This window comes from Stegostoma tigrinum, chromosome 2, assembly GCF_030684315.1.
Source record: "Stegostoma tigrinum isolate sSteTig4 chromosome 2, sSteTig4.hap1, whole genome shotgun sequence".
Classification (NCBI taxonomy): domain Eukaryota; kingdom Metazoa; phylum Chordata; class Chondrichthyes; order Orectolobiformes; family Stegostomatidae; genus Stegostoma; species Stegostoma tigrinum.
The window spans coordinates 44,459,027-44,486,231 of NC_081355.1; the positions used below are offsets into that span (position 1 = coordinate 44,459,027).

General features: G+C 42.2%; 1 protein-coding gene across 1 annotated transcript in view; it reads right to left on the reverse strand.

Annotated features, from left to right (window-relative positions):
* Window positions 1–7,283: 7,283 nt before the first annotated feature.
* The window catches only part of retreg1 (reticulophagy regulator 1), a 69,697-nt gene continuing 49,775 nt past the window's right edge, over window positions 7,284–27,205 (reverse strand). Inside the window, exons 6-9 of the mRNA XM_059653788.1 lie at window positions 17,549–17,686; window positions 13,977–14,050; window positions 9,566–9,689; window positions 7,284–8,736 (exon numbers count right to left, since the gene is read on the reverse strand). Of these exons, the coding sequence (XP_059509771.1) occupies window positions 8,231–8,736; window positions 9,566–9,689; window positions 13,977–14,050; window positions 17,549–17,686 (842 nt within the window). The 3' untranslated portion in view covers window positions 7,284–8,230. The remainder of the gene's footprint in view (window positions 8,737–9,565; window positions 9,690–13,976; window positions 14,051–17,548; window positions 17,687–27,205) is intronic.

Here is a 27,205-nt window from a genome sequence, read left to right on the forward strand (position 1 = left end):
TCACCATGAAAACATTGCCAATTTTCAGAAAAACCCATCTGGTTCACTAATGTCCTTCAGGGGAGGAAAATCTGCCACCTTGACCTGGTCTGGCTGACATGTGACAGCAACGTGGTTGACTCTCACCTGCCCTCTGAAATGGTCTAACAAGCCACTTAGTTGAACCAGTCGCTGCCAAGACTCAAAGAAATGAAACTGGACGGATCACCTGGCATTGACCCAGGCAGAAATGGCCCTGTTGACCATGCAAAGTCCTCCTCACTAACATCTGCAGGTTAGTGCCACAGTTGGGAGAGCTGTCTCACAGACCAGTAAAGCAACAGACATAGTCATACTCACAGAATCAGACCTGACAAACATTGTCCCGGACACCACCATCACCATACCTGGATATGTCCTGTCCCACTGGCAGGACAGACCCAGCAGAGGGGGCGGGACAGTGGTATACAGTTGGGAGGGTGTTGCTCTAGGAATTTTCAGCATTGACTCTGGACCCCATGAAATATCATGGCTTCAAGTTAAACATGGGCAAGGAAACCTCTGCTGATTTCCACATACCCCAAAGAAGAGGCCACTTTGGTGCTTGGCAATAAACCGGGCCAAGTGTTAGACCTGTTGGTAGGAGAGCATTTTGGCTGTAGTGATCATAACTCTGTTACTTTTACAATAGTCATGGGAAAAGATAGGTACATACAGCAGGTTAAGGTTTACAATTGGGGAAAGGGTAATAACTATTCTGTTAGGCAAGAACTGGTAACATAAATTGGGAAGAGATGCTGTCAGGGAAGAGCGCTATTGAAATGTGGAGATTGTTTAAGGAATGCATACTGCGTGTGCTCGATATGTTTGTCCCTAGCAGGCAGTGAAGATGCGGTCGAGTGAGGGAGCCTTGGTTCTCAAGAGAGGTCGAACGACTGGTTAAGAGGAAGAAGGATGCTTGCGTAAGGTTTAGGAAACAAGGAATGGAAAAGGCACTAGAGGGATGCAAGTTATCCAGGAAGGAGCTGAAGAAAGAGGTTAGGAGAGCTATAAGGGGGTATGAGAAAACTTTGGCAGACAGGGTCAAGGAAAACTCCAAGGCTTTTACACATATGTGAGGAAGAACAGAATGCCCAGAGAAAGGGTAGGGCTGACCAAGGATTATAAAGGGAATTTGTGTACGGAGCCTTAGGAGATAGGGGAGGTCCTTAATGAATACAATTCCTCATCATTCACAACTGAGAGGGACCTAGTTGTAGAGGAGAACAGTGTGAAACAGGCTGGTAGGCTAGAGGAGGTCGATGTTAGTAAGGAAGATGTACTAGGAATTTTGAGGAAGTCAAGGATAAATAAGTCCTCTGGACCTGACAGGATTTATCCAAGGATTCTATGGGAAGCCAGGGAAGAGACTGCAGGGCCTTTGGCAATGATCTTTTTGTCCTCACTGTCCACAGGTGTAGTGCCGGAAGATTGGAGAGAGGCAAACGTCATTCCTTTGTTCAAAAAAGGGAATAGGGATAACCCTGGAAATTACAAGCCATTTAGTCTTACATCAGTGGTGGGCAAATTATTGGAAAGAGTTCTGAGAGATGGGATTTATGATCACTTAGAAAGGCACAGTTTGATTCGTGATAGCATGGATTTGTGAGGGGTAGATCATGCCTCACAAACCTCATTGAATTCTTTGAAGAGGTGACCAAACACGTGGATGAAGGTAGAGCAGTGGATGTGGTATACATGGATTTAAGTAAGGCATTTGAAAAGATTCCCCATGGTAGCCTCATGCACAAAGTAAGGAGGCATGGAATAGGGGGAAATGTGGCAGATTGGATTCAGAATTGGGTGACCCTTAGAAGACAAAAGGTGGTAGTGGACAGAAAATATTCAACATGGTGCTCAGTTATGAGTGGTGTACCACAAGGATCAGTCCTGGGTCCTTTTCTATTTCTGATCTTTTTTAAATGTTGAAGGAGTGGAAGGGTGGATTAGCGAGTTTGCGGACGATATAAAGGTGGGTCACGTCGTGAACAGTGCAGAGGGCTGTTCCAGGTTACAAAGGGGCATTGAAAGGATGCAGAGCTGGGCTGAGAGGTGGCAGATGGAGTTTAACCCTGAAAAGTGTGAGATGATTCATTTTGGAAGGACAATCTTGAGAGCAGAATACAGGGTTAACGGAAAGATTCTTGGCAATGTGGAGGAGCAGAGGGATCTTGGGGTTCGTGTTCACAGTTCCCTGAAAGCATCACCCAGGTGGATAGAGTTGTTAAGAAGGCAGATGGTGTGTTAGCTTTTATTAATAGAGGGATCGAGTTCAAGAGCCATGAAGTTATGCTCCAGTTATACAAAAGCCTGGTTCAGCCACATCTGGAGTACTGTGTCCAGTTCTAGTTGCCTCATTACAGGAAAATGTAGAAGTGTTGGAAAAGGTGCAGAGGAGATTTACCAGGATGTTTTCTGGAATGGAGGAAGGTCTTATGAGGAAAGGTTGAGACAGCTAGGGCTTTTCTCTTTGGAATGACGAAGGATGAGAGGTGACTTGTTAGAGGTGTACAAAATGATCAGAGGTACAGATACAGTGAACAGCCAGGGACTTTTCCCAGGGTGGAGGTAGCTATTATGAGGGGGCATATTTTTAAAGTGAGTGGAGGTAGATACAGGGGAGACGTCAGAGGTAGGTTCTTTATTCAGAGACTGGTAGGAGCGTGGAATGCATTGCCGGAGGTAATGGAATCAGCCTCATTAGGGGCATTTAAGCGGCTATTAGATAGGCATATGGATGATAGTATAAGGTAGCGGTGAGGGTTAGATAGACCTTAGGATTAGGGTAAAAGTTCGGCAGAACATCTTGGGCGGAAGGGACTGTACTGTGCTATACTGTTCTATGATCTATGTTCTATACTGTCCTCCCTCAGCTGATGAATCAGTAATCTTCAATGTTGAACAACATTTAGAGGAAGCACTGAGGATGGTGAGGGCACAAAATGTACTCTGGGTGGGGGATTTCAATGTCCACCACCAACAGTGGCTCGGCAGCAGTACTACTGATGGAGCTGGTCGGGTCCTGAAGGACATAATTGCTCGACTGGTCTGCCAGCTGCAGTTGCATCTGTCCATGACAGGATCAGTAAGCGTGATCATTGCCCAGTGCTTATGGAGACGAAGTCCCGCCTTCACATTGAGAGTAACTTCCATCGCATTCTGTGGCACTATCACCATGCTAAGTGGGACAGACTTTACACAGATCTAGCAATTCAAGACTAGACATCCATGAGGCACTGTGGGCCATCAACAGCAGCAGAATTTACTCCATTACAATCTATAACCTCATGGCCCGGCATATCCTCCACTCAACCATTACCATCAAGCCAGGGAATCAACCCTGGTTCAATGAAGAGTGCAGGAGGGCATGCCAGGAGCAGCACCAGACATACCTGAAGATAAGGTACCAACCTCACAAAGTCACTAAACAGGACTACTTGCACGCCAAACAGCAAAAGCAGCAAGTGATAGACACAGCTAAGCGATCCCACAACCAACGGATCAGATTTAAGCTCTGCAGTCCTGTCACGTCCAGTTGTGAAAGGTGGTGGGCAATTAAACAACTCACTGGAGGAGGAGGGTCCACAAATATCCCCATCCTCAATGATGAAACAGCCCAGCACATCAGTGCAAAAGATAAAGCTGAAGTATTCACAGCAATCTTCAGCCAGAAATGCCAAGTGGACAATCCATCTCAGTCTCCTCCAATAGTCCCCAGCATTACAGATAGTCTTCAGCCAATTCGATTCACTCCATGTGATATCAAGAAACAGTTCGAGACACTGGATACTGCAAAGACTACTGGTCCTGACAACATTCTGGCAATAGGACTGAAGACTTGTCCTCCAGAATTCCCCTTAGCCAAGCTGTTCCAGTACACCGGTATCTACCCAACAATGTGGAAAATTGCCCAAGTATGTCCTGTACATAAAAAGCAAGGCAAATCCAACTCGGCCAATTACTGCCCCATCAGTCTCCTCTCAATCATCAGTAAAGTGATGGCAAGTGTCATCAATAGTGCTATCAAGCAGCACCTGCTCAGAAATAACCTGCTCAGTGACATCCGGTTTGGGTTCCGCCGGGGCCACTCGGCTTCTGACCTCATTACAGCCTTGGTTCAAACAAGGACAAAAGAGCTGAATTCCAGAGATGAGGTGAGAGTGACAGCCCTTGATATCAAAGCTGCATTTGACCGAATGTAACATCAGGAGCCCTTGCAAAACTGGAATCAATGGATATCAGGGGGAAAACGCTCCAGTGGTTGGAGCCATACCTGACACAGAGGAAGATGGTCGTTGTTGTAGATGGCCAAACATCTCAGCTCCAGGACATCTCTGCTGAAGTTTCTCAGCGTAGTGTCTTCGGCCTAAACATCTTCAGCTGCTTCATCAATAACTTCCTCTCCATCATAAGGCCTGAGGTGATGATTGCACAATGTTTAGCAGCATTCGTGACTCCTCGGTCGCTGAAGCAATCTATGTTCACATGCAACATGATCTGGTCAATATCCATGCTTGGGCTGACAAGTGGCAAGCGACATTTGTGCCACACAAATGCCAGGCTATTACCATCACCAATAAGAGACAATTTAACCAATGCCCCTTGATATTCAATGGTGTTACCATCACTGAGTACCCCACAATCAACATCCTGGTGGTTACCATTAACCATAAACTCAACTGGACTCACCACATTAAGAGAGTGGCTACAACAACAGGCCAGAAGCTGGGAATATTGCAGCAAGTAACTCATTTCCTGGCTCCCCAAAGCCTGTCCACCATCTACAAGGCACAAGTCAGTAGTGTGATGGAATACTCCCCACTTGCTTGGATAAGTGCAGCCCCAACAACACTCAAGAAGTTTGACACCATCCAGGACAAAGCAGCCCATTTGATTGGCACAACATCCACAGGAATTCACTCACTCCACCTCTGACGCTCAGTAGTAACAGTGTGTACTATGTCCAAGATGCACTGCAGAAATTCATCAAAGATACTCAGACAGCACCTACCAAATCCACAACCACTTCCATCTGAAAGGACAAGGGCAGCAAAAGAACACCACCACCTCCGAGTTCGTCTCCAAGTCACTCAGCATTCTGACTTGGGAAATATATCACCGTTCCTTCACTGTCACTGAGTCAAAATCTGGAATTCCCTCCTAACAGCATTGTGGGTCAACCAACATATGGAGGAATGCAGTGGTTCAAGAGGGCAGCTCATGACCACTAGGGCAACTAGGGATGGGGCAAGAAATGCTGGCCAGCCAGCGATGCCCACATTCCACAAAAATTAATTTTTACGCAGAGAGTTGTGAGAGCATGGAATGCGTTGCCAGCAGCAGTTGTGGAAGCAAGGTCATTGGGGTCATTTAAGAGACTGCTGGACATGCATATGGTCACAGAAATTTGAGGGTGCATCCATGAGGATCAATGGTCGGCACAACATTGTGGGCTGAAGGGCCTGTTCTGTGCTGTACTGTTCTATGTTCTATGTTCTAAAAATAAATACAGGCTTTAGGTATTCACATGGTAATAAGATAGATTAACGAACCAACATGATCTCTTCCTTAATGTAGAATCACTGACTCGATGAATACAAAACTGAACTTGTTTAAATTGTTTTATCCAAATATTAAAAATATCACTAAACATTATTCCAGTCAACAAAAATCAATATATCCATAAAAACAGGCTGTAAAATCAACTGTTTTAGTTTCTATTTTTCTGTATCCAAGAAAAGGCAAGTTTTGATGACTTGAGAACAAAAGTCTTGTTGACAGATAAAATCATCCAATATTAGTCAACAAAATAATAGCTACTCAATTATCTTTAGAAGGATCATAGAAATTCAAATTACAGTTCTCTCCATTAACAGAGAATTCTCAGGAGTAAGTGATGAATTGGCCACTAACCTGATAGAATCACTTCTTGTTTTGTTTCAGCATGAAGTATAATGGGAAAATGTGTGTTGCCAGCTACAATTCTGAGAGAATACTTAAATAGTAAGCATGAAATTGTTTTTTAAAGAAGTAAGAAGTTGCTAAACATGGGATGAACCAGAGTGGAAAAAATAAATATAGATGAAAATCTTAGTTTCTCATGTGTGTCCTTGCGCATAAGGGGCATTGATAGGCAAAGACACAATTAATATGAATTAGCTGAAGGTTTTAGAATATGTATTGCATAATTTTAACAATCTTCCGAGCATAAAATTAATCTAACAAGGATTAGAGTGGCTGCACTGGGATTCACTGACCCACAATTGGCAAAAAATGTATATTTTGCTCCGATTACAAAATAAATTTGCCTTATTAATTTCAGAGTAAGACCCATAAATCCATGTGAGGTGTGTAAACAGGAGAATTTTTAAAGTATAAATCAAACCTAAAAAACATTACATTTAATTGATACTGTGATGTGAACTAAGTTTTAATGTATTTCTTCTCACAGTTCAATCTGTAATTCAATAAGGCAGGAAGTGCAGTAAAGATTAGAACATAGAACATAGAACATAGAACAGTACAGCACAGAACAGGCCCTTCAGCCCACAATGTTGTGCCGACCATTGATCCTCATGTATGCACCCTCAAATTTCTGTGACCATATACATGTCCAGCAGTCTCTTAAATGACCCCAATGACCTTGCTTCCACAACTGCTGCTGGCAACGCATTCCATGCTCCCACAACTCTCTGCGTAAAGAACCTGCATCTGACATCCCCTCTATACTTTCCACCAACCAGCTTAAAACTATGACCGCTCGTGCTAGCCATTTCTGCCCTGGGAAATAGTCTCTGGCTATCAACTCTATCTATGCCTCTCATTATCTTGTATACCTCAATTAGGTCCCCTCTCCCCCTCCTTTTCTCCAATGAAAAGAGACCGAGCTCAGTCAACCTCTCTTCATAAGATAAGCCCTCCAGTCCAGGCAGCATCCTGGTAAACCTCCTCTGAACCCTCTCCAAAGCATCCACATCTTTCCTATAATAGGGCGCCCAGAACTGGACGCAGTATTCCAAGTGCGGTCTAACCAAAGTTTTATAGAGCTGCAACAAGATCTCACGACTCTTAAACTCAATCCCCCTGTTAATGAAAGCCAAAACACCATATGCTTTCTTAACAACCCTGTCCACTTGGGTGGCCATTTTAAGGGATCTATGTATCTGCACACCAAGATCCCTCTGTTCCTCCACGCTGCCAAGAATCCTATCCTTAATCCTGTACTCAGCTTTCAAATTCGACCTTCCAAAATGCATCACCTCGCATTTATCCAGGTTGAACTCCATCTGCCACCTCTCAGCCCATCTCTGCATCCTGTCAATGTCCCGCTGCAGCCTACAACAGCCCTCTACACTGTCAACGACACCTCCGACCTTTGTGTCGTCTGCAAACTTGCTGACCCATCCTTCAATTCCCTCGTCCAAGTCATTAATAAAAATTACAAACAGTAGAGGCCCAAGGACAGAGCCCTGTGGAACTCCACTCACCACTGACTTCCAGGCAGAATATTTTCCTTCTACTACCACTCGCTGTCTTCTGTTGGCCAGCCAATTCTGTATCCAAGCAGCTTTACATATTTTTAAAATACAAGCAAGGATTGATGTCCTCACCTGTGAAATATGTCTACTCAAGCATGTGAAAAAAGGGGCTTCAAAGCGGACTAGACTTTCCAGGATATCTAAAATACCACAAGTATTTTTTGAAAAGTACTCTGCTTCTTCAGCTGTCAATTTGGTGCAAAGCACAGTCAGAAGCTAATTATTGATTGCCAGTTTCTGCCCACAGGATAAAAATCTTAAATAAAAATGTTTGATATCTGACTTTCAGATTTGCAAGTACATGTCAATTGAAATATGTTTAAAGCTATTTGCTAACAACTCAGATATACAAGACAGGATTAATTTCCATGCTGTTATTTCAAGGCATAAAGATTATACACAGACAACGCACACAGAATAGGTGGCCCATTTTACCAAACAGCACAAATCAATCAGTTCCTTCAATAACTAGATTATTAAATGATGATAACTGTGCAGCTCTATTCCATTTTCTCATTCTTTCTTTGCTGCACCTAGTTCAATATTCACCACATCATATTTATGAGATTTGTCTCTTGTTTTGGGAACAACGATAGTAAATAAACTTGCACTTTATGTTTGTTTTGTTATTCACATATGGTCTATATGTTTATTCTCCAGCCCTGAAAGCAGGTTTAATGACCACCCAATAGGTTTGACAGAAAGCCTGACTTGCCATCTTTGGCTTGTTGATTTGTTGTTTGGCCCTGATCCAGTCCTAATTCACTCTCAATTTGTTCCAACTCAGACTCGTCAAGCAATTCAAAGTCATCAGCCTCTTCTGTGTCAGTGTCTTCACTTGAGTTCAGCTGTGGTGGCATGGTCAGGTTGGTTTCAAAGGCCTGAAACTGGCCTTTTATAGCAGAAGACACTGCTGTAGCAATTACATCACTTGCCATAGTGCTGATCAGGTTGAAGGTCCGCTCATTGGGCAAGTTCAAGGGAAGTCCAGCAACAGCAATTCCTGTTTGTATGCCTTCCTGATATGAATCTACTTCATTGGGTTCTAGACTGGGAACTGGAGGAGTAGTGATGCCAATACTTGAGTCATCACCATCTGTTGTTCCCTTATAATCAACCAAAGGAAATTCCGGAAGATCTCTAGTAAATGCTTCCTCGGGATCACTCGGACGATCTAGATCTAAATTAAAGATTAAACATGGGAGACTTAAAACAGAACACTAATATAATTCAGCTATTTGGAATGAAATTAGGAATTGGGCAAAAATGTTGCCCTTGCAGTGATGATCACATCCCAATGAAAAAAATTCTTAAAAGTATTTTAAAAGTATTTGTTGATTAAGATTATATTTTGTTTTTGAAGTTTGCTCAAAGATGAAAAAAATCTTCCTTGAGGTTCAGAAAACCATCAGAATGGAGGCAATGAATAAGCATTTAACGAAAAAAAAATTCAGAAGATAAAAGAAAATATATATGCCGTATGTCGTGAAAGAGGACAGAACTTAATAGTTATGAAAAGAGAACACATCAGTGCAATTTTTCTGAGATTGGCTTTTTCCCACAATGAAGGCTTGACAGATGTATGCCTTGCTATTAATAGCTCAATTAAAGACACAATTCCTTAGGATTTGACATGGAGGTAAACTATTCAACCTGCCAATATACAATTCCGTCATGAAGCTAGTCACAATAATTCTGAACAAGTTTGATTTGTCTATACAATTAACTAAATTACTGGCTAATTAACACACATTCATGACTGTGAACTTGGCATTCCCAAGACACCACCAACCATTAAACAGCACATTTTTGCTCCTTCCATTTAAAAATTCCAGCAAAATCATCATGGAAAATATCTTCAAAGGCTAAGTCCTTCCTCAAATTTGTGGCATCTCCACTTCTCTACAAAACATCATAAAGGTTGAAAACTCATATTATGTTTTAATTTGCTTTATTTCATAACATGGTCTTTATTTTATATTTTCAATATTAACAAAAATTCACTGTACCATCTGAGGCATCTGTCTGTGGGGTATGACCTCCAGACAAGTTAAAGGTTCCATTTTCTGTCCATGTTTCTGAAGGTTCAGTGTCAGAAATACACAGTTCTTTGCCAGCTCCTGAACTGCTGACCTACAAAATGAAAGTAGAAAAACCAGGACATAAGGTTTTTGTAACAGTCATTATTCCTCTTCTGCAAATTGCTCTAGCCCAAATAACTGCTTTAACATCCTTGTTCTCACTTTAAAAACCTTTCTTGGCTGTTACCCACCACTGATCTCGGAGAAACTTGTGAATAGCCATAGCTGCTCCAAAGCCAGTTCAATCATCACTGCCCACTCAATTTTGTTTATCATCCTGAACTTCCTGCCTAATTCCCTTTCTTCTTTCAAACGTCTCCTGAAAATAATTCTGTTTGTGCTTTGATTCATCACTTTCTGTTTGCATAATTCCTCCTTACTTGAATTTCCCAGGTTGCGACATGGGAGAGTTCATAGAACATAGAACAATACAGCACAGTACAGGCCCTTCAGCCCACGATGTTGTGCCGACCTATTATGTGCCTATGTGCCTATCCAACAGTCGCTCAGAAGTCTCAAAAGTATCTGACTCCACTACCACTACCAGCAACACATTTCACATACCCAACACTTGTTGTGTAAAGAACCTACCTCTGACATCTCCCCTATACCTTTCTCCAATTACCTTAAAATTATGCCTCCTTGTAATAGTCATTTCGACCCTGGAAAAAGTCTCTGACTATCCACTGATCTATGGCTCTCATCAATCTTGTAAACCTCTATCAAGTCACCTCTCATTCTTCGCTCCAAAGAAAAAAGCCCTAGCTCCCCCAATATTTCCTCATAAGACCTGCCCTCCAGTCCAGGCTGCATCCTGGTAAATCTCTTCTGCACCCTCTTTAAAGCTTCCACATCTTTCTTATAATGAGGTGTCCAGAACTGGACATAAGTTCAGGCCCTAAAATTATTGATCTCAATATTGAGTCCAGAGGACTGCAGGGTCCCCATGTGGAAAATGAGGTGTTGTTCTTCCAGCTTGCATTGAGCTTCGCTGGAACATGCAGCAAGCCAGAGACAGAGTTGTTGGCCAGGGAACAGAGTGGTGCATTAAAGTGGCTTGCAACAGGTAGTTCAGGGTATTTTTTGTGAACAGAACTCAAATGTCCTGTGAAGTGGTCACCCAGTCTACGCCTTGTTTTCCTAATGTACAGGAGACCACACTGTGAGCAGCGAATGTAGTAGTCTAGATTCTGGGAAGTGCAGTTGAAGTGTTGCTTCACCAGGATGGTATGTTTGGGCTCTTGGAAAGTGGTCAGGAGGAACATAGAACATAGAACATTACAGCACAGTACAGGGCCATCGGCCCTCAATGTGGTGCCTACCTGTCATACCAATCTCAAGTCCATCTAACCTACACTATTCCATGTATATCCATATGCTTGTCCAATGACAACTTAAATGTACCTAAAGTTGGCAAATCTACTACTGTTGCAGGCAAAGCGTTCCATTCCCTTACTACTCTCTGAGTAAAGAAACTACCTCTGACATCTGTCCGATATCTTTCACCCCTCAATTTAAAGCTATGCCCCCTCGTGCTCGCCGTCACCATCCTAGGAAAAAGGCTCTCCCTATCCACCCTATCTAACCCTCTGATTATTTTATATGTTTCAATTAAGTCACCTCTCAACCTTCTTCTCGCTAATGAAAACAGCCTCAAGTCCCTCAGCCTTTCCTCATAAGACCTTCCCTCCACACCAGGCAACATCCTAGTAAATCTCCTCTGCACCCTTTCCAGAGCTTCCGCATCCTTGTTATAATACGGTGACCAGAACTGTCCACAATACTCCAAGTGCGGCCACACCAGAGTTTTGTACAGCTTCACCATAACCTCTTGGTTCCAGAACTCGATCCCTCTATTAATAAAAGCTAAAACACTGTACGCCTTCTTAACAGCCCTGTCAACCTGGGTGGCAACTTTCAAGGATCTGTGTACATGGACACCGAGATCTCTCTGCTCATCTACACTGCTAAGAATCTTACCATTAGCACTGTACTTTGCCTTCCGGTTACTCCGACCGAAGTGCATCACCTCACACTTGTCTGCATTAAACTCCATTTGCCACCTCTCAGCCCAGCTCTGCAGCTTATCTATGTCTCTCTGCAACCTACAGCATCCTTCGTCACTATCCACAACTCCACCAACCTTAGTGTCGTCTGCAAATTTACTAACCCATCCTTCTACGCCCTTATCCAGGTCATTTATAAAAATGACAAACAGCAGTGGACCCAACACCGACGCTTGCGGTACACCACTTGTAACTGGTCTCCAGGATGAGCATTTCCCATCAACTACCACCCTCTGTCTTCTTTCAGCAAGACAATTTCTGATCCAAACTGCTATATTTCCCACAGTTCCATTCCTCAGCATTTTGTACAATAGCCTATTGTGGGGAACCTTATCAAACGCCTTGCTGAAATCCATATACACCACATCAACTGGTTTACTCTCATCTACCTGTTTGGTCACCTTCTCAAAGAGCTCAATAAGATTTGTGAGCACGACCTTCCCTTCACAAAACCGTGCTGACTATCCCGAATCAATTTATTCTTTTCCAGATGATTATAAATCCTATTCCTTATAACCTTTTCCAACACTTTACCAACAACTGAGGTAAGGCTCACTGGTCTATAATTACCAGGGTTGTCTCTACTCCCCTTCTTGAACAGGGGAACCACATTTGCTATCTTCCAGTCATCTGGCACTATTCCTGTAGACAATGACGAGTTAAAGATCAATGCCAAAGGCTCGGTAATCTCCTCCCTGGCTTCCCAGAGGATCTGAGGATAAATCCCACCGGGCCCAGGGGACTTATCTATCTTCACTTCTGAAGGATTTCTAATACCTCTTCCTTGTGAACCTTAATCCCACCTAGTCTAGTAGCCTCTATCTCAGTATTCTCCTCGACAACATTGTCATTTTCTAGAGAGAATACTGTTGAGGTAAATGGGCTGGTGTTGCACAGGCAACAGGTAGTTCAGGGTCTTTTTTGCAAGTAGAACGTAAATGTTCTGCGAAGTGGTCAACCAGTCGAAATCATAGATGTCCCACATTTTCTAGAAAAACTATTCTGCAGGAATGCCAATGGTTGCACAAGCTCAACCTGCAGATTTCGGAATTTGATTCATCAACTGGAATCACAGTGGTGACTACTGTTTTCAAAATTCTCTTAGTGTGGTACTGAGAGAATGTAAGCAAAATCTTTTAAATTTTGATGATACAAAATGCGATGGAGATCACTGCAGTCAGGCAGCATCCATGATATTTTAACTGTCTTTCCAACATGCTCCAAGTCCTCATAGCAGCATACTAAATGGTCATGCCAATGTACTAATATTATTTAGCAGCTATACAGTCATCAAATGTAGCTCTTATAATTCAATTATGCTTATTGCAGATCACGTAACATAAATATTCAGGTTGGGGTGTATATAAGTCAAGTACTCATTTGATCACCATGCCATTTGCTTCCTTAAATATATATATCATCCATCATAGGCACATAGTGGCAACAATGTGTACCATCACAATTTTAGAAGGACGAGAATGCATTACAGAATGTGCAAAAAAGGTTTGAGAGAATTGTTCTAGGGATGAGGGACTTATGTCGATTACTTGGAGAAGCTGGTGTTCTTCTTTCGGAAAAAGAGGGTTAAAAACATTTGGCAGAAGTATTCAACATCATGAGGGGTCAGGACAGTGTAGACAGCATAAATTGTTTCCATTGGTGTATGGATGCTGAATGCGATTGGCAAAAGAAGCAGTGACATGGGATAAGATCCTTTACACAGTGAGTTATTTAGGTCTGGAATGCACTGCCTAAGAGTGCACTGGAGGCAGAATCAATTGTGACTTTCCAAAGAGAATTGAATCGGTAGCGTACGAGGAAATGTATGCACGTTAAGAAGGAAAGGGTAGGAGAGCAAGACTCTCGCAAAGGGCCAGTACAGACAAATCAAATTAGCCACCTCCTTTGCTGCAACCACTCTACACACTGCAACGATTTACTAAGCCTCTTTCAACAGCACTTCCTAAACACAAGATCTCTAGTCTAGAAAGAAAATCTCAGCAGCAGACTTGCAGAACATCATCCAATCCAAGACACCTATCATCTTGACTTGAAATTACCCATTTTCCCTTCATTTATCATTAAGTCAAGAACCTGGAATTCCAAACCTAACAGCACTATAGTTGTACCTACAGCACATGTACTGTAGTAGTTTAAGAAGGCAGCTCACTTGCCACCTTCTCAATGATGTTTGGGATTAGGAAACAAATGCTGACCCTGCCAGTGACATTTATATCCTATAAACAATTAAAAAATAGGAAACATTTTCAAACTTTGAGACAAAGAGCAGATGTATCCACTTCGCTCTCATCTTCTGACTTTCTTTCAGCCAATTCCTTGTGCTTCACTACAAGACAAAACATACAACAGGTAAGTGTAGCAAGTGACATAGAAAAACTAATTTGCCCCTTAGATAACAAAGTTCAAAAGAAGGAAGAAGTCAACATGAGGAACGACTGAAATGAAAAATTAGTAATTTTCAAAAATTTATCAATAATGGACATTTTGACAGAAAAGTAGCTTCATAAGTAGTGACCAACAACTTTATTGATTCATTCATTTTTAGCATTTAACAACTCAGCCAAACAAGGTCAATGTTTGAAACAAATTATTCAGACTTGGTACAAATGTATGCAAATAAGTTTTTTTTGTCGTTCAAGTTTGAAAAGGCAATTGGTACAACCTAACTTAGAATCTTTGGTTGAGGAAAAAGGCAGTTATTCCAGAAGAGGTAATGGGAACTGCAGATGCTGGAGAATCCAAGATAATAAAATGTGAGGCTGGATGAACACAGCAGGCCCAGCAGCATCTCAGGAGCACAAAAGCTGACGTTTCGGGCCTAGACCCTTCATCAGAGAGGGAGATGGGGTGAGGGTTCTGGAATAAATAGGGAGAGAGGGGGAGGCGGACCGAAGATGGAGAGAAAAGAAGATAGGTGGAGAGGAGAGTATAGGTGGGGAGGTAGGGAGGGGATAGGTCAGTCCAGGGAAGATGGACAGGTCAAGGAGGTGGGATGAGATTAGTAGGTAGGAGATGGAGGTGCGGCTTGGGGTGGGAGGAAGGGATGGGTGAGAGGAAGAACAGGTTAGGGAGGCAGAGACAGGTTGGACTGGTTTTGGGATGCAGTGGGTGGAGGGGAAGAGCTGGACTGGTTGTGTGGTGCAGTGGGGGGAGGGGACGAACTGGGCTGGTTTAAGGATGCGGTGGGGTAAGGGGAGATTTTGAAGCTGGTGAAGTCCACATTGATACCATTGGGCTGCAGGGTTCCCAAGCGGAATATGAGTTGCTGTTCCTGCAACCTTCGGGTGGCATCATTGTGGCACTGCAGGAGGCCCATGATGGACATGTCATCTAAAGAATGGGAGGGGGAGTGGAAATGGTTTGCGACTGGGAGGTGCTGTTGTTTATTGTGAACCGAGCGGAGGTGTTCTGCAAAGCGGTCCCCAAGCCTCCGCTTGGTTTCCCCAATGCAGAGGTAGCCACACCGGGTACAGTGGATGCAGTATACCACATTGGCAAATGTGCAGGTGAACCTCTGCTTAATGTGGAAAGTCATCTTGGGGCCTGGGATAGGGGTGAGGGAGGAGGTGTGGGGGCAAGTGTAGCATTTCCTGCGGTTGCAGGGGAAGGTGCCGGGTGTGGTGGGGTTGGAGGGGAGTGTGGAGCGAACAAGGGAGTCACGGAGAGAGTGGTCTCTCTGGAAAGCAGACAGGGGTGGGGATGGAAAAATGTCTTGGGTGGTGGGGTCAAGAAGTGATAGTGTGGAAGGTTGTGTCATCAGAACAGATTGAGAATGGGCCTCCTGTGCATTGAGAATGGAGAAACTTGGAAACCGGAAAACTGAGGGAACCTCTTGTCCTCATCTTCCAGCCCACCAATCACAGCATTCAACTGATCATCCTCTACTGTTTTTGACAGCTCTATCGTAATGCAACCGCAAAACAGATATTCCCCTGCCTTCCTCTTTGTGTTGGGACTGTTCCCTCCAATGACAACATAGTTCACTATGTAGTCACATGCTCTCCCTTCACCATGACACCTATGGTAAACATAGAAGATACTACATCTGTCCTTTTACCTCATCTCATTTCTCTTGGGTCGAATCCCACCGTGGCAGATAGTGGAATTTGAATTCAATTTTTGAAAAATTGTCAATTGTCAGAAAAACCCTCCTGGTTCACTAATGTCCTTTAGGGAAGGAAACTATCTTTACTTCGATGGCTTGCATGGCTGTGGACCCACATCCCATGAATAAAAAAAACTGTCCAAGGGCAAATACATTATGGAATTGAAACAGTGATTTACCTTTCATTCTTTCAAATTGGTATATCACATTTGCTGCGCTCAGGATATGGACCCCTCTACATTGGGAGACCAAACATAAACTTACAACTGAACAACTCAGAGGCCAGGTAAGAAACTCATTCAAGTTTTATGGGCAATCGCTCACCTGGTGACAACATTTCTCAGCATCACTCTTGATGGTACACTAATCCACTGAAAACATTTCCCAGAATACTGGAGCAATGGTCAAGTTGTGAGTGAATCTAATTTCAGAAACTCATACATGCCATGAGGCACAGCAAAGCCAGCACACTGGGCATTACCTCACACACCCCGGTATATTCAACAGTGGTGTACTTCTGCTCAATCTGAGTCAGGAGAATCATATTAATGTGGGAGATGTCCACCTCTGGGAGGTTGAGAGGATTTTGCCTGAAATATTGAGATTAATCTAGCTACTACATACTAGTCTCTGATGAAGGGTCTAGGCCTGAAACGTCAGCTTTTGTGCTCCTGAGATGCTGCTTGGCCTGCTATGTTCATCCAGCTTCACACTTTGTTATCTTGGATTCTCCAGCATCTGCAGTTCCCATTATCACTACTACATACTCTTGATGTGTGCAGGGAAAACAAACTCCTCAAAACAGCACCACCAGTGAAGTCTCAGGTTTCAGCGTTCCATCTGGACAATGGAAAATCTGGACAATGCTCGAAATATAATATGTAATTCACACCAACATCAGGAACAACAGTATCAGGAATTCATTGGAGCTCCTAGAGACAGCTTCCAAACCGATGGACTCTACCACCTAGATCTCTAAAGCAGATGTGAGACTGCAATACCACAGAATTACCCACTACAATAGGGTTTAGCTCATAATCAAAATATTGCTACCAAATCTCTCTCTCATAATCTGTGCATCAAATAACTGAGTAAATTAGGGAAACAGGGTGAAACAATATACTTGGGGTGAGAAAGCTAAGTAGTAGCAGTAAGTCCTGAATCAACAGACTTTTGAATTTTAACACCACTTCAGGCTGACTCTTCATGAAGGAGTAATGAAGGAGAGTCACATGGTAGAGGTTTTGGGTGAAAAGTTAAACTGAAACCCTGTCTACCTTCTCAGATGGATGTACTTGATAATTTGCTATCGTCAAGGAGGATCAAGGGAGTTCTCCCATTGTCTAGATCAACATTTACTGTTAAACTAATATCATTAAAACAGAATATCTGGTAACTTATCTATTTTCTAGTCATTTATGTATTTTCTGTCACAAACCAAGTGATGTTTATCCCACATTACAACAGTGACTACTGCTGAAAGAATTTATTTGGCTCCTAAGATCTGGGAAAAAACTATTTAAATGCTACTTCTTTCTTCATTTCTGGCATTGTTAGGAAGATTAGGATGTGTATTAGAAAAAAACAACACAATAAAATTTTGCTTATTGATTTTGCTCCATTAAATTAGTAGATTGTAATAAATTTGAGATAATCTCAGCATATGTTATATATCTTTCTGATACATAGCTTAAAAAGTAAAGGTAGAATTGTTCTTACTTTGCTGTCTTGCTTGCAAATGTTGTACATAGTCCTTAATACCAAAATCGAATCGGTACAGAACTGGGTTGACCTTGTTGTAAATTCTTTGCCCGAAGTCACAAGAGCTTATTAAAGGCCACAACAAAATAGATAATACTGTAAAACCAAAGAAGAAACAAAAATGTCACATTTTGACATCATTTAGTAAGGAAAAAAAGCAGATTTTTTGCAATTGATGGTGAAGGTTAGCTTCATATGTAACTCTATGATTCTATAAAATGACCGTTACTAGTGCTGAAGTTTATTTTTGCTCATTATAATATTCAGATATAGTGAAACTCACTTATATGGCTACTGCTACTCAATACTAGGCCAACAGTACATATTCTACATATGGTTAGGAACATATTGCATTGGATCAAGACAAATCATAACATAGCATCATGAACAAGTTATGTTTACTTCCCTAAAGAGTCAGTGTCATATAGCATAGAAACAGGCTCTTCCACCTACCATGTCTACGATAAGCAACATACACCAAACTACACTAAAACCATTTATGTGCACTTGGTCCATAGCCTACTGTGGCCCGGAATTTAAGTGCTCATCCAGATTTTTTTGAAAATGCTGCGAGTCTTGCCATTTACCTCTAACAATCCCTGGTCCCACCATTAAAGTGATGTTTTAATAGGAATTCCAATGTTGATCGCATCACTAACCTGTAACAGCTCCCTGTCACACCACCAAAATAAACAGTTAGTTTTCCAGTTCTGAGGTCTGCTCAAATAAATATATAAACAGCAGAAATCTACCTAAAGACAATTTATCCGAATTTACTAAAATACATTCCTGATTTCACAAAAAATTCCTGTTCTATTAGAATTTTGGGAAGAATTAAAGATGTTATAAAATTTTCCTTACTTTTCACTTAAACAGCTTCATCCATTCACATGTCTTAAAATAATAAATACCTCCACATCCCTTAGACATGAATAGCTGCAGTTTTCTCCAAGGTACCAAAAGAGCCTCATTATATTGAAATATATACTTAATAAAGCTCCAATCTCACATGCATCTCCAGACAATAGTACCTCCAGATGTCATTCTTTGATACTGAAGTCAATTCATTCTAAGCGTGTTCCAAATTGTTCCTTAACCTATTTGCTATTTAAGTCATAGAGTACTGTCTAATGCATCTCAGCCTGTGTTTAAATAATTATTACAACTGTGTGGGCTTCAAAAGGACAGAGATCCATCTTCGCAGTTAAATAACACAGTTATTTTTCAAGCCTTAATCTAATAATATCTATCCTATATCCTTAGCATTTCTATATTCTTTTCAAAATACTTTTCCATCAGGTTTGGCCTTAAGGTGAGTGATACTCTTGTTCAAGACTTTTTCCCAACTGTGTCCCAAGCATATATGAATGCAGGCTTGATTTTGGCTGTTCCAAGACAGCAATACCTCCCTTGGAAGCCACGTTCATGATCCAGTGTGAACAATGCCTAACCTGCTGCCATGCTCCACTTATCACAACAAATACATTTCCCCTTCCTTCCGTACCATGACTGGATCAGAGCTTTAGGGTCTTCAGCACTTATGTGCATTTTAAATTAACACATCCAGTGGAAAAACCTTGGTTATAATTTAAAGTATAGTCAACTAATTTAGATGTCATTTTCCCAAATTATTACAGGTTAAACTATGTGAATAAATGCCACGAAGACTGCAAGGACTAATCTCTGATATTCCACTCTGAGTTGGTTGCATCTTTTCTCAGCTCACTGCCTTATCAACAAGCTTACTAAGAATGCAGACCTTGTTCCCCAATGCCAAAGTAGTACGTGCAGTGCAGTACCCATCAGCTCTCTCTCCATAAACATCAAACCAGCAAATCCCTTGGTCCTGCTACCTATTACTATCAGATTGACAGAGTATTATTCTACTCTAATACTTCCACACATGATCCCACCCTGTGTTACCACAGGCCAGCAACCTCTTCTCAGTTTGACCATTTCTCAAGTTCTCCAGCTTTGCAAAATTCAGGTCTTTGTGCCCTTTGTGCTCCTCCAAGACATTCACATCTCATGACTGTCTTCCAAGAATGAATATTATCTTTCTTAAGTTACCAAACTCAAATAGCCCTGCCAGCAGCCTATTACCATTAAACAGATTTATTTCCTGACTACCTGTAAGCTGTAACATCTATTTGTCTGTATATTGAGTCATTAACTGCAAAGTTTGGTTAATTATTTTAAAACTAAATAAGAAGATTTATAATTTGGAAGCAAATTTAGATATAATATGCCTTGTGAGCTGATAAATAACACACATGTTATTCAGCAATGAAAATTTAATTTGTCTGACTGCAAATCTAATTGTTTTTGTGGATAGTAACATAAAACTCTGCATTTGAACGTAAAAAAGTAATATTAAATAAGGTTGGTGGTTATATTATAAGTCTTGTGTAAAAGAACAAGAACAAAGAACAAAGAAAATTACAGCACAGGAACAGGCCCTTCAGCCCTCCAAGCCTGCGCCGATCGAGATCCTCTGTCTAACCTGTCATCTATTTTCTAAGGGTCTGTGTCCATTTGCTCCCCGCCCATCCATGTACACATTCCAGGCACCCACCACCCTCTGCGTAAAGAACTTTCCACGCATATCTCCCTTAAACTTTCCTCCTCTCACTTTGAACTCATGACACCTAGTAATTTAGTCCCCCACTCTGGGAAAAAGCTTCTTACTATCCACCCTGTCTATACCCCTCATGATTTTGTAGACCTCCATCAGGTCCCCCCTCAATCTCCGCCTTTCTAATGAAAATAATCCGAATCTACTCAACCTCTCTTCATAGCTAGCACCCTCCATACCAAGCAACATCCTGGTGAACCTCCGTTGCACCCTCACCAAAGAGTCCACATCCTTTGGTAATGTGGCGACCAGAACTGTACACAGTACTCTAAATGTGGCCGAACCAAAGTCTTATACAACTGTAACATGACCTGCCAACTCTAGTACTCAATACCCCGTACGACAAAGGAAAGCATGCCGTATGCGTTCTTAACCAACCTATTGACCTGCGTTGCCACCTTCAGGGAACATTGGACCTGAAACACCCAGGTTGCTCTGTTCATCAATTTACCCCAGGACTTTTCCATTTACTGTATAGTTCGCCCTTGAATCAGATCTTCCAAAATGCATCACCTCCCATTTGCCTGGACTGAACTCCATCTGCCATTTATCTGCCCAACTCTCCAGTCTATCTATATTCTGCTGTAATCTCTGACAGTCCCCTTCACTATCTGCTACTCCACCAATCACAGTGTCATCTGCAAACTTGCTAATCAGACCACCTACACCTTCCTCCAAATCATTTACGTATATCACAAACAACAGTGGTCTCAGCACAGATCCCTGTGGAACACCACTGGTCACAGGTCTCCAATTTGAGAAACTCCCTTCTACTACTACTCTCTGTCTCCTGTCGCCTAGCCAGTTGTTTATCCATCTAGCTAGCACACCCTGGACTCCATGTGACTACACTTTCTCCATCAGCCTGCCATGGGGAATCTTATCAAACACCTTACTGAAGTCCACGTATATGACATCTACTGCCTTTCTCTCATCAATCAACTTTGTCACGTCCTCAAAGAATTCTATTAAGTTGGTAAGACATGACCTTCCTTGCACAAAACCATGTTGCCTATCATTGATAAGCCCATTTTCTTCCAAGTGGGAATAGATCCTATCCCTCAGTATCTTCTCCAGTAGCTTCCCAACCACTGACGTCAGGCTCACCGGTTGATAATTACCTGGATTATCCTTGCTACCCTTCTTAAACAAGGGGACAACATGAGCAAGTCTCCAGTCCTCTGGGACCTCACCCGTGTCTGAGGATGCTGCAAATATATCTGTTAAGGCCCCGGCTATTTCCTCTCTCACTTCCCTCAAAACCTGGGATAGATCCCATCCGGACCAGGGGACTTGTCTACCTTAATGTCTTTTAGGATACCCAACACTTCCTCCTCCCTTTTGTCAACTTGACCTAGAGTAAGCAAACATCTATCCCTAATGTCAACATTTGTCATGTCCCTCTCCTTGGTGAATACCGATGCAAAATACTCATTAAGAATGTCACCCATTTTCTCTGACCTAGCGCATAACTCTCCTTCTTTGTCCTTAAGTGCGCCAATCCTTTCTCTAGTTACCCTCTTGCTCTTTATATATGAACAAAAGGTTTTGGGATTTTCCTTAACCATGTTTGCAGCAATATCTCATGTCCTCTCTTAATCCCTCGCTTCAGATTCGCTCTACATTTCCCATATTCTTCCAAAGCTTCGTCTGTCTTCAGTTGCCTAGGCCTCATGTACGCTTCCTTTTTCCTCTTGGCTAGTCTCACAATTTCACCTGTCATCCATGGTTCCCTAATCATGCTTTTTGTATTCCTCATTTTCACAGGAACATGTCTCTCCTGCACACTAATCAACCTCTCCTTAAAAGCCTCCCACATATCAAATGTGGATTTACCTTCAAACAGTTTCTCCCAATTTACATTCCTCAGATCCTGCCAAATCTTGGTCTAGTCGGCCTTCCCCCAGTTTAGTACTCTTCCTTTAGGACCACTCCCATCCTTGTCCATGAGTATTGTAAAACTTACGGAATTGTAGTCGCTATTTCCAAAGTAGTCCCCTACTGTAATTTCAACCATTCCCCAACACCAGGTCCAGTATGGCCCCTTCCCGAGTTGGACTACATACATACTGCTCTAGAAAACCCTTCTGGACACACCTTACAAATTCTGCTCCATCTTGACCCCTAACACTGACTGAATCCCAGTCAATGTTGGGAAAATTAAAATCTCCCAACACCACCACTCTGTTTCTCCTACACCTTTCCATTATCTGTTTACATATTTGTACCTCTATCTCACTCTCACTGTTGGGAGGCCTGTAGTACAGCCCCAACATTGTTACTGCATCCTACCTATTTCTGAGTTCTACCCATATTGCCTCATTGCTTGAGTCCTCTGTGGGGCCCGGGTATAGCTGTGATATCGTCCTTGACCAGTATGGTAACTCCTCCAGCTCTTTTACCTCCCTCTCTATCCCGTATGAAGCAGCGATATCCTGGGACAACTAGTTGCCAATCATGCCCTTCCCTCAACCAAGTCTCAGTAATAGCAACAACATCATACTTCCAGGTACCGATCCAAGCCGTAAGCTCATCTGCCTTATCTACTACACTTCTCGCATTAAAACAAATGCACCTCAGACCACCTATCCCTTTGTGTTCATCATCTGCTCCCCGACTACTATTCCCTTTAGTCAGACTGACTCCATTATCTAGTTCCCTACAGGCTTTTGTTACTACCTCTTTTCTGTCCAATATTTGGTTCCCATCCCCCTGCCACATTAGTTTAAACCCTCCCCCACAGCATTAGCAAAAGCACCCAAAAGGACATTGGTTCCAGTCTGGCCCAGGTGTAGACCGTCCAATTTGTAATAGTCCTACCTTCCTCAGAACCGCTGCCCAAATAAATGAAGATCGCTCCCGCTCGAGGTAAGCTTTTTAAAGTGGGAAAAACCTTACGTTCCCAGCAGTCTCCTGGTGCTCTCTCTCTCTCTCTCTGCTCCCGAAAATGAAGCCATTTTGATTCAGTGATAATTTCAATGACAAAACTCCGTAAATTATTGCAACATATGCAAATTTAATCTGGCACTCTTGCGTCACTCTTCTTTCATGTTTTATTGTCAGCCCTGTTTTCTAACTACATACCTCTTAAAATGAATCACATACCTTTCTAATACCTGTTGTTGTGATGCTCTTTAAGTATGTATCTCAATATTAAGAAACCTGATAACTCATTTTGTGATTATTTAAAGCAAGACACAGATAGTACATGGAGTGTTAGCATGGAAAAAGAAGGAACACCGTTACAGATATTGAAAGAATATCATTTCTGCAATCGATATTCAATAACTTAACAAATCCTTTCTGCTGCAGCACAGACAATACACCAATTCTGGTCTGACCTGCTGTCCAGACCATTTCAGCAAACAGCCAGTCAAGCATGATAGCACAAGTTAAAATCAACCTTGCACTTCTGAAAGAGGAGGTGCACTGCATTTTGAAAGGTTCTGGAAGTCACATGGGAAAAGGGCCTGACCTGGATTAAGGCAAAAACATGAGAACCAGCAATTTCTCAGTTTTTCAAATGCTGCACTGGAAGTCTTGGTGGGGAAGACGCTAAGAAGCAGAAGTGTCTTTATCCATGAGGCACACACTCAAAAGGCAGATGAATCAGAAAGAGATAGGAATTTACTTTAAAAGTCAAACCCCAACAACCGTGTGGCAAGAGATCCAAAGTCATAACAGATATTATTGAAAAATGATTCCACAAAAATGGAAATAGAAGCTATATAGGCTCCTACACAATTTCTTGTATTGAAAGCCAAATACATTAATACACAGGCCCTGTTAATTGCAGGTAGAAAGAATAGGTACATCTTCAGTGCATCCTTCAACATTCCAAAATGGATAACAGGTGTTCTCTGGTTTCTCAGGGCAAGGCCTTCAGCAGCCAAAACTTATTTTCCAATATTTAAACAAAGGGACAGTTAACTGCCAGTTATCATTAATTTGTGCATTCTCTACAACAACGCTTCTACCAATCTGTTATCAGGCAATCAGTATTCCTCTAATACAATATAAATGCTGACCTCACTTTACATTCGTGTATCTTGCAAATAGTCACAGAGTAATATAGCATGGAAACAGGCCCTTCGGCCCAAACCAGTCCATGCTGTCTACTCAGCTAGTTCTGATTTAGTCCATATTCCTTTAAACCCTTCTCATCCATGTACCAAGCCAAATGATTTTTAAATGCTTCTATTGTAACCACCTCAAACACACTCTCTGGTAGCCCATTCCACATACATACCACTCTTTGCGTGAAAAAGTTGCCCCTCAGCTCCTTCTTAAATCTTTTCCCTCTCACTTTAAACCTATGCCCTCTAGTTTTCAATTACTCCTCCCTGGGAAAAAGACTATATGCATTCATCCTATCTATGCCCCTCATAATTTTATACAACTCAATAAGGTTACTCCTCATTCTCCTAAGTTCCAAGGAATAAAGTCCTATCCCAGCCAACCTCTCCCTATAACTCAGGCCTACAAGTCCTGGCAACATCTTTGTAAATCTTCTTTGCACACTTTCCAGTTTCACAATGTCTTTCCTATGGCTGACCAAAACTGTAATCCACACTCCGAGTTATACAACTATAAAATAACATCCCAATTTCTATACTCAGTGCCACAACTGATGAAGGCCAGTGTGCTAAATGCCTTCACCACCCTGTCCACCTGTGATGTCACTTTCAAAGAACTATGTACTTGCACTCCTAGGTCCCTCTATTGCACAATACTCTTCAGGACCTTACTATTTACTACATAAGTCCTACCTTGGTTTGACATTCTAAAATGCAACACCTCACACTTATCTGCATTGAATTGCATTTGCCAATCCTCAGCCTACTTCCCCATCTGATCAAGATCCATCTGCCATTTTTGGTAACCTTCTTCACTATCAATGACACCTCCTAATTGTGTATCATCTGCAAACTTACTCATCACGCCTTCTACATTGACACCCAAATCATTTATGTAAACAATAAATAACAAAGCTTCCAGCACGGACCCTGTGGCACAGCACTAGTCACAGGCTTCCAGTCTGAGAAACAACCTTCAACGTTCACTCTGTTTCCTACCATCGAGCCAATTTTGAATCCAATTAACTAACTGGCCCCAGATCCCATGCAACCTTGTGCGGGACCCTGTCAAAGGCCTTACCAAACTCTACATGGACAACATCCACTGCCCGAACTTCATCTATCCTCTTGGTTACCCCTTGTGAAAAACACTAAAAGATTTATCAGATGTGATTAACCATGCACAAATCCATGCTGACTATCCCTAAGCAGACATGGATTATCTAAATATTGATTAATTCTATCCTCTCCAGTAACTTACCTACCTCTGATGGCTCACTGGCTTGTCTTTGCTACCTCCCTTAAACAATGGAACAAAATTAGCCACCTTCCATTCTTCTGGAACTTCACCAGTGGCCAAAGGTGAAGCAAAAATCTCTGCAAAGGCTTCTGCAATTTCAGTCCAAGCCTCCCACAACATCCAAGGATGGACTTGATCAGGCCCAGGGTATGTATCCACCTTAATGCACTTCAAGGCTACAAACACCTCCTCTCTGGTAATGAGTATGCAGTCCAAAGCATCGCCACTTGTTTCCCTTATCTCCTTAGTATCCATGATTCTCTCCTCCATAAACACTGAGGAGAAATATTCATTAAATGTCTCCCCATCTCCTGTGATTCTACACATAGATGGCCATGCTGATCTTTAAGGGGACCTATTCTCTTCCTAGCTACCCTTTTATTCTTAATACAGCTACAAAACCTCTTGATTATCTTTAACTTAATTTGCTAGATCAATGTCAGTCTCTTTTTAACTATTCTGATTTCCCTCTTAAGAGTGCTCCGACTTAGAACATAGAACATTACAGCACAGTACAGGCCCTTCAGCCTTCGATGTGCCAAACTGTCATACCAATCTGAAGCCCATCTAACCTACACTATTCCATGTACATCCATATGCTTGTCCAATAACGACTTAAATGTACCTAAAGTTGGCGAATCGACTACCGTTGCAGGCAAAGCGTTCCATTCCCTTACTACTCTGAGTAAAGAAACTACCACTGGCATCTGTCCCATATCTTTCACCCCTCAATTTAAAGCTATGCCCCCTCATGCTCACCATCACCATCCTAGGAAAAAGGCTCTCCCTATCCACCCTATCTAACCCTCATTATTTTATATGTTTCAATTAAGTCACCTCACAACCTCTTCTCTCCACTGAAAACAGCCTCAAGTCCCTCAGCCTTTCCTCGTAAGACCTTCCCTCCATACCAGGCAACATCCTAGTAAATCTCCTCTGCACCCTTTCCAAAGCTTCCACATCCTTCTTATAATGCGGTGACCAGAACTGTACGCAATACTCCAAATGCGGCCGCACCAGAGTTTTGTACAGCTGCAGCTTAACCTCTTGGTTTTGGAACACGATCCCTCTACTAATAAAAGCTAAAACACTGTATGCCTTCTTAACAGCCCTGTCAACCTGGGTAGCAACTTTCAAGGATCTGTGTACATGGACACTGAGGTCTCTCTGCTCATCTACACTACCAAGAATCTTACCATTAGCCCTGTACTTTGCCTTCCGGTTACTCCTACCAAAGTGCACACTTTGTCCGCATTAAACTCCATTTGCCACCTCGCAGCCCAGATCTGCAGCTTATCTATGTCTCTCTGCAACCTACAGCATCCTTCATCACTATCCACAACTCCACCGACCTTGGTGTCATCTACAAATTTATTAAAACATCCTTCTAAGACCTCATCCAGGTCATTTATAAAAATAACAAACAGCAGTGGACCCAACACCGACCCTTGCGGTACACCACTAGTAACTGGTCCCCAAGATGAACATTTCCCATCAACTACCACCCTCTGTCTTCTTTCAGCAAAACAATTTCTGATCCAAACTGCTATATCTCCCACAATCCCATTCCTCAGCATTTTGTACAATAGCCTACTGTGGGGAAT